Source organism: Gossypium hirsutum, chromosome D09 (assembly GCF_007990345.1).
Source record: "Gossypium hirsutum isolate 1008001.06 chromosome D09, Gossypium_hirsutum_v2.1, whole genome shotgun sequence".
In the NCBI taxonomy this organism is placed as follows: Eukaryota; Viridiplantae; Streptophyta; class Magnoliopsida; order Malvales; family Malvaceae; genus Gossypium; species Gossypium hirsutum.
Window position 1 is genome coordinate 19,449,598 of NC_053445.1, and position 8,864 is coordinate 19,458,461.

At 37.4% G+C, this 8,864-nt stretch overlaps 2 protein-coding genes across 2 annotated transcripts; both read right to left on the minus strand.

Annotated features, from left to right (window-relative positions):
• Positions 1–1,646: 1,646 nt before the first annotated feature.
• On the minus strand, positions 1,647–3,254 carry LOC107892708 (uncharacterized). Its single transcript, XM_016817765.1, has one exon. It carries the CDS (start codon positions 3,252–3,254, stop codon positions 1,647–1,649), a length of 1,608 nt encoding a protein of 535 aa, XP_016673254.1.
• A 2,286-nt stretch (positions 3,255–5,540) lies between these two features.
• On the minus strand, positions 5,541–6,548 carry LOC121220748 (uncharacterized). Its single transcript, XM_041100186.1, has 2 exons — positions 6,251–6,548; positions 5,541–6,079 (listed from the first exon to the last, which is right to left on the minus strand). Exons 1-2 carry the CDS (start codon positions 6,546–6,548, stop codon positions 5,541–5,543), a joined length of 837 nt encoding a protein of 278 aa, XP_040956120.1.
• Between the last annotated feature and the right edge of the window lie 2,316 nt (positions 6,549–8,864).

An 8,864-nucleotide genomic window follows, 5' to 3' on the forward strand; every position in this document is an offset into this window, starting at 1 on the left:
TCAGGGAGGTAAAATCTGCCATCTTCGATCTGCTCCACTACTTCTTACGGAGATAAGATCTGTTTCTTCAGTCTGCTCTGCTGCAACCTCAGGGGGATAAGACTTGATGCGATCTACTCTACTGCAACTTCAGAGAGATAAGACCTTTTATTTTAATCCACTCCACTGCGACTTCAGGGAGATAGGATTAGTCGCTTAAATCTGCTTCCCTACTTCTGGGGAGGATAAAATTCATTGTCTTCGATCTGCTCCACTACTGCTCAGGGAGATAAGATTTGTTATTTTCACTGATCTGTTCTCTGGGAACATGACCTGTATAATGAACCTAATTATGCCTAATGATTAGGATGGCATGATCAAAATGAATCAAATGTTCCTAACTAGACATTTGTGAATGATGTTTGTATGAATGTAGGATGCTACATATTTTTGAGAATGATCCCTTTTCATCACTTAGGTTATCAGTGCTCAAAATTTATTAAGGCTTTGTCACGGCCGTGCTTCAACACGTTCCTGCTCGGCTGACGTCTCTAATGAAACACTTAGTGAAACCATCCATAAAAGAAAATAATGAGTAGCCAGCTGTATTATCTACCAAAGTATCAATGTGAGGCAACAAAAAATTGTCCTTTGGACTAGCCTTGTTCAAGTCCCTATAATCCACGCACATTCGTACGTTTCCATCCTTTTTGGGAACAAAGACGATGTACCACAATGCTAGTATTTAGCCCGAGCATATCCTGGTATGACCATGTGAAAACATCTTTGAACTCTTAGAGTAATTTAATGAGGTCTTGTTTTGTCTTTGCGGTAATATCAGTTCTAATTTTCACCTCTTTTCCTTCCTCTAGGCTCACAATTTCCAATGATTCCTTATGAGGTAGGATTTGTTTATCCTCTTGTTCCACCATTCTTAACAAGTCCGGAGATACACCACAGTCTTCGTCATTTTCAAAGTCATGAGATCCCTTCAAACACATGTCTTGCTCAAAAAGAGACTCCGTGTTTGAAACAGCATCACTCATGTCATTGATATCTGAGGACCTATGGGGATACACCAAAGAATATACAAAGAATATATAAATTTATGAATAATTATTTGTACAATAAGGTTATAAATATAATGAAAGAATCATTTTGAAGACAATCAATCAAATGGAAAATATTTACTTGCATGGAAAGAATAAAAGAATAATTGCTCGAAATGAATGCAAAGATGTATTTTATTAGAATAATGATATTCAGACTTAAGTCTATTTCACAAAGGATTTCCTATCATTTTTAGGCTAAAAACAACATTAATGTTTTGAACATTACTCTGAATAAGCTCTAAACACTACAGGTATTTCTTCCGCAGTCCAATTGTTTAGCTCACTCCCAAGTTCGTAAGGGCAAATCTCTAACAAGGTTCTTCTTTCAATTGTATCTATAGCATTGATATGAACATTTTCCAACATTTCTTCAATTCCTTCCCTTCTGGACACCCCTCGCTCAGGGTAAATAAACCCACCCGACACAAAGGATTTAGATATGTGGGGAAAGGTCAAAGGTTCCCACTTGACTTCCTCTCCGCTCAAACGTGCCCTTCTTCTCTCCTGCCTTTTCTCCGCTTTTTTCCTCTTCTGCTTCATATCTGACTTGTATCCTTAGCCAAAACTATCAAACTTTTCCTTTAGCATTGGTGCTTCAATCCTTCCTTGAAGATGTTTTCCCAATCCTTTCCCTGACAAGGCTCCTCTTCCTACCATCAATTGTAACCCCATCTCTGTAGTCTTGGATATTTTCAGTACCGGGAGTCTACTTCCTTCAGTAATAAACATTGTGTTCACAAATTCTAAGGACCGAAAAGAATAGTCCACTGCCTCATCATTAGTTTCTACATAAGGTGCATCACCAGTTACCGTCGCGACAGTATCCTCCTCCGCACTTATTGTTATCAATCGACCCTCTGACACTAACTTCACCTTTTGATGCAGCGATGAAGATACTGCCCCAGCTGAGTGTATCCATGGTCTCCCCAATAAACAGTTGTAGGAAGGCTTAATATCTATTACCAAGAAGTCCACCTCATAAGTAGTTGGGCCAATCATTAACGGTATTTCAATTCTCCCAATAACCCTCCTTTCTGTTCCATCAAATGCCCTTACTATGTTCTGGCATGTTTTCATGTGTGAACTGTCCATCGGTAGTCGATTAAGAGTAGATAAAGGCAACACATTCAGTGCAGATCCATTATCAATCAGTACCCCTGGCAATGTGTACCCTTTGCATCGGGTAGTAATATGCAGAGCTTTAGTAGAACCCCTTCCTCCAGACGGTATTTCATCATCATTAAAGAAGATAAAATTGTCAGCACTTATGTTGTTAACCAAACGATCTAGCTTATTGACTGAAATATCATCAGCCATATATGTTTCATTTAGTACTTTTATCAGTGCACTTCGATGTACTTCTGAGCTTAGGAGCAAAGCTAATACAGAAATACAGGCTGGCTGTTTATACAGTTGCTCCACAACACTGTATTCGCTGTGTTTCAAAAACTTCACGAACCCCTTTGCTTCTTCTTCTTTTATTGGTTCATTAACTAACGGTTCAACTTCCACTACCTTCCCTTTCCTCTGTTCTACCATCAAATTCTTTTCTCTTGGCAATTCTGCTTGAGTGTCATATCGCTTCCCATTGCGCGTATAAGAACTCCTTTCATGACTTCTCTCAACTTCTTTCCCCGGGATTATCACATTACATCCATAATTCCACGGGACCATTTTACTATCCTTATATGAGAAATTTGACGGCTTATGGATTACAAATTTTGGTGTTACCTGAACCCTAGCCTCATTATTCTTAGGGTGTGAAATAATGACCACAGGATGATTCATTTTTGAAGTCTTTGTTGCTGACTCTGATGCACATATGCTTCTTTCTCCTTCTACTTCTTTATAAAACTTCATTTCTTTGTTATTCATCATGCTTTGAACCAGAGCCCTGAATCCTTTGCATTTTTGAATTGCATGTCCTCTTTCATGGTGGAATTCACAATAGTTTTCAATCCCATCCCCTTCCTCAAAATCTGAAATAACTTGCCCTCTTTTCACCATCTCTTTCCAAACCTGTTTCAATGGAGTTTTTACTTCACCAATGTCATTCTTGACTTTTTCTCCCATACTTTTGCTCATCATGTTCACTCCCTTATCAGCATGATTAGGTAACAAATTTTCTGCGTTAAGTGAGTCATCAAATTTGACAACACCCATGCTGATGAGTCTTTCAACTACCTTCTTGAAAGTCATGCAATTCTCTATTGAATGCTCTATAATTCCCTCATGGTAGTCGCATTGTGCGTTTGCATCCTACCATTTGGGATACGGGGGTTGTAAAGGGTTTAAGTAATAAGGAGAAACAACATGTGTATTGAATAAATTCTGATACAGCTCCTTGTATGACAGCGGAATTGGCGTAAACTGGGGCTTTTTAGTATTTTGCCTCCCTCCTGCTTCTTGTTTCAATGAGCTTTGTTGATTAGCAACCACCTTCTTTGGTTGATTCACTGTAATTGACCTGCTGTATGCACTCACATTGTTCACTTCATTTTCTCTTTTCTTTGGGGCTGACCTTCTATTATTCTCCCCACCATCTATTCTTTCGTTCTCAATCATTTCACCGTTCATGATTATATCTGAGAAATTCTTTGAGACACTTCCCAACATATGTGTAATGAAAGGGGCCTTCAATGTATTGATAAAAAGCATCGTCATTTCCATTTCTAAAAGTGGTGGCTGAACCTGAACCACAATCTCTCTCCACCTCTGCGCATACTGTCTGAAGCTTTCATTCGATTTCTTTTCCAAATTCTTCAAAGTGATTCTGTCAGGCATCATTTCTGTTACATGACTGTATTGTCTAATAAAAGCCTGCGCCAAATCTCTCCAAGTACCAATTTTGGTTCGGTACAACTGATTGTACCATTTCGACGCTGCTCCAATGAGGCTATCCTGAAAAAAATGTATTAATAGATGATCATTGTTAATATACCCAACCATTCTCCTACAGAACATGATGATATGGGCTTCAGGGCAACTAGTCCCACTATATTTCTCAAATTCAGGCATCTTGAACTTATAAGGAAGCACCAAATCTGAGACCAAGCTTAGATCTTTTGCATCTATTCCACGATAGCTTTCAATGCTCTCCATTGCCCTAAATTTCTCTTCAATCCATTTCCATTTCTCCTCAAACTGTTTTGGCAAATCTTCCTTTATTTTATCCTTCTTAGCTACCTTATCGAAATCTGGGACAGAAATATTATTTGGGTTATCACCGGGATTAAAGCCTAATCTAGTCTGATGTTCAACGGCATTGAAACACCACCTTGAAAATGCTGAGGCCTAATCGAAATAGAAGGTCTATGGGGATGCAGCTCGGTCTGAATTTGCGCATGTGGAGGCATAAAACCTGGAGGATAAAGTGGTTCGTCATTGTTTTCTTCTTCATTATTAATCGCCGGGTCTTTCCCCTTATTAGTTAGCAATTTAGTCAACTTAGCCATCATGTCTTTTTGAGACTCCAGCATCTTTTCTGTCATATCATGTTGGATCTTGTCCAACTGCTCCTTCAATTGCGTCTGCAACTGATCTTGTATTTCCTTTTGAAGTCACTCCAACTCTTCCACCCTTTGATCCGTAAATTTTGACTTGGCACGGTTACCGTAACGGTGCTTGGTTGATGAGTTTTTGCTTGTTTCTAGATTAACTGAGGCATAATTTTAACCAATTAAAACTCTTTTTAATAATCTTGAATGCATATGATATCATGTAATGCAAATGCATGAAATGAATGCAAAAAGAGTGTCGATTCTGATCCAATTTCTTTTAGAAAACTTTATTGATAAACAAAATTCTTTACATAAGATGAATTACAAGTATGGGTTTGCCCTAATGCTCAGAGCTTTAATCTCCAGCAACAATGAAGCTAACTCCTGACCTCGATCCGATTCCAGTTCATACTTTACACTTAAAACGTCAGCCTGAATCGCCATTGTTTGTAAATGATCTGCTACTTCCCGAACTTGAGCCATATCCCTGCCCATAATGTAATCTCTGTTTTGGATTTTACTCTGTGAGTGATAAAGTTTCTCTTTCCAACGCTCTTCATTTCCCTCTAGGAATTTAATCTTGTGCTCACAGCTTTGTAATGCATACTCTAATTCTTCTATCCTCTTTTTCATTTCTTCAATCTTGCACAGGCTTGCTTTTAATTCTACCACGGAATTACAACTTCTATACAGGGAAAGGGATATCTCAAGTTCTGCTATTCTAGCTTTTAGTTCCTCTTGATGGTTTTGAATTTCTAACATCTGCCATTCTAGAGCCTCTTTTTGCACTTGGGTCTCCTAGGACTTTCTTTCCCACCAACCAGTTTTATTTCTTCCTTCCTGGATCTCCTGTTGCCATTGCTCTGAAGTCTTTCCCAACCCAGCAGTTCTCATCGATAGCCGCAACTTCTTGTAATCTATCTTCAGACTATCTAGATCCTCCTCTGCTTTATTCTTTCCTTAGCTTTTCAGCCTCTAACTTTTGAACGTCAGCGTCTAACCTCAAATGCATCTTTTCCTCTTCCAACCGCTCTATATTTTTTTCAAGCTCTAAATTCTTCCTTTCAAAATCTTGTTTTATAATATCCAACTCCGATGGAATCACTTGCAAGTATTCTTCCGTTGGTCGAGCACCTTCCGAATTTAACTCTGGAATATTCTCATTAACTCTCTTGCTTTGCCACTCACCATATTCAGGAGTCATCATTGAGCCCACAGATAGCCTTTTCATCCTACGAGCCTGATTCCAAGCTTGAGAAATTTCTTTTACCTTCTTCTTGTAATTATCTCCTCGGTACGAGAACTCACACTGAGCTAAACCATGCGTTGCCAGCACAAACTCTCTTGAACCGTATTGTCTTAGTACAAGCAAAGGCGCATACGCAATGGCTCCCCAAATGCCCAGCAACGGAACCCAATCAAAGCTCCCGCAACGGTAGAGAATTCTGTCAGGAATCAACCAAGGAGATCCCCATTCCACATCTTCCTCTTGAAGATTTTAAAGAATTGCTATCCAATTTTCTTCCTATATGTCATCCCTTCTTGGGGTGGCCACTATCTCTTTTATCGGGGAGTAATGTTCAGAGAAGACTCGGTACGAAATCTTGTCGACCTTCTAGAAATGACTATGAAACCAAGCTAGTAACAACTGCGCACAACCTATAAATCTGCCCTCGCCAGCTCGCCTACATGTGTTCAAAGATCTAAACGTTTCACCCAAAATCACAGGAACAGGCGTAACCCCTTTATCCAATTGGCCAAAAAGATCTAAAACCGCCTCATCAACATGCCCTAGTGCCATAGGGAAGATCACCAACCCGTAGATACTCAGAGCAAACACATCAACCTTCTTTTTCCCATCTGGATGCACTAGAATCAAGTCTCGCAAATTCTTCCATGGAATACATTTACACTCACCCTTCTGCTTGATCCTGGCCATGATCCACTGCTCGCTCATTCCAGTAATATTCATCAAGTTCTTCCAAAATGCTGGGACATACGTGGCTCTAGAATATGCTTTATCCACCTAAAGCCTTGGACAATGTAGTAAAGCTGTATATTCCTCTACCGTAGGCACCAGATCTACCTTTCCAAAAGTGAAACAGGTATATGTAGGGTTCCAATATTGAGCAAGGGCTCGAAACAATTGCTCATCCACCTTGATGTCCAATAAGTATGTCAAGTCTCCATAATTAGAGTATAATAACTGCTTAGTCTCATCACTCCACCGATCCCATATCTCCTTTAACTCCCGCAGGCTATTTTACGTCACACTAATGCGAGTGTAGTCCTACAGTTCTGACACATATCCCTTACCTAGACTGTCTCCCTTTTCCAATTGCACTTTCTCTGACCATATACGGACAATGGCATTATCCTCCAGCTTATCAAGAAATTCGTTTGCCATGACAAATTTTCTAATTTAGTAGCTGAACTTGAATCGACACTCTTTGAAATATGCAGTGACACGCAAAAATATCAACAAAACACAAAAAAGTCAGTACAACATAAAATAAATTTCAAGGCAAGTATAAGAAATTCAAGCACCTATCTGGGTAACCACTAAAATTTGGAATAGTTCTAACTAGGTTAAGCTCCTAAGTCCACTATATGAGGTTTGGTTCTAAAGACAAGGTACCCGAACCAGTAGATTCCTCGATCTTCACCCATTATAGGCTCATACAAATCGAGTTCGGTTCAGGGGAATACATTTCCCTATAGCTGCATGGAGATGAAAATCTCACGAAGACATAGGTACGGATGTATCCCGAAAGTGATTCACTATCCTGCGCGGAGGTGAAAACCTCACGAAGGAGTAGCTTCTCACTCCCACTTAAAAGGGTAAGACTAAACAGTCTTTATGCAATATGATGCCAAGGTATAAAAACACAATTTACAATAATCATACAAACACATGCAAAGAGAGGATCGTAATTTTTACAATCAATTTTCAATTTTCGACAATAAGACAAAAAATAATCAATTTTACGACTTGACTCTCTAAGGTCCCCAGTGGAGTCGTCAAGCTGTCGAAACCATTTTTAAATTTGAAAAACGGGGATCGACTTTGAAAATAAAATGAGAATCGCCACCAATCTTATATTAAGGTGTGACCGGTTCACCATTAAAAATGAATTTGGTCTATGAAATATGAGAAAGCGAGTTCGAAAGTCGGTTACATACGAGGAAGGGTTAGCACCCTCGTAACGCCCAAAACTGGTACCAAATTGATTGTTTTATGTCTTAGGGTGGAAATTTTGAAAAGATTTTAAAAAAATACTATCCTTCTAAATTTTAAATTTGAATAAACTGAATTGAATAGCAAGATGTACTAATTTTGAAGAAATAAATTGCCACACTCAGTGAGTTAGAGTGCAACAATTCATTCGTCAAAATTGAGTATGTCTATTTGTTTTCAAATTCATGCATTTTGAAAAGGTTGTTCAATCATTTAAGTCGAATGAGAAAGTCAGAGTCGAGTAAGTTAGGTTTCGATTTCTCGAAGTTCTTAAACATCAAACAATGCCATTATTTAAAAAATCAGGATAACAGAATATCACATCCAGTAAGTTAGGATTTAACATTTTGAAATCCTAAATGCTTAGTTTTAAAATTGAATGGTTTTAATAAATTGAACACTTGATTATCTAAATTCATCAAGAAGAATCGAAGCCTAGTAAGTTAAGGCACGATTCTTTCGAGAACTTATGAAGATCAACCTTTTAGGAATTAAGTAATAAAACAACTATAGTGCCTTAATAAAATACAATTCTCGCAAAAAGAACGTGATTGGATAACAATACATACAATGTAAAATATGAAATACAATCTAAATTTAAACTAAAAACAATTAAGTAGTATGTGAATATCAACATTGACTTTAATCATATTATACAACCTTAAATACTAATAAATAAACAACCAATAAATCAAATAAAAAGTTTAAGCGACAAAATGTTTATATTTAAAATTGTGGAAAATAATTCAAAGTTAATACTATGTTTTATGTACACATATATGAATACTAAAAATATTTGCATATAAATCATATATATATAAAAGAGTCATATAATTTTATTACGAAAATATGATTTAAGTTATATTCTAAGATACATTATTTAAATATATAAAGTAACAAATAAATATATCAAAAACAATGGAACCAATAATAATATCAAATTTGAAAATGAAGTATACAATAGAAATTTTGAAATAATATTTAATGAATTTAAAATATATTTAAAATAATAACTTGAAAGAATTTGCGTATTAT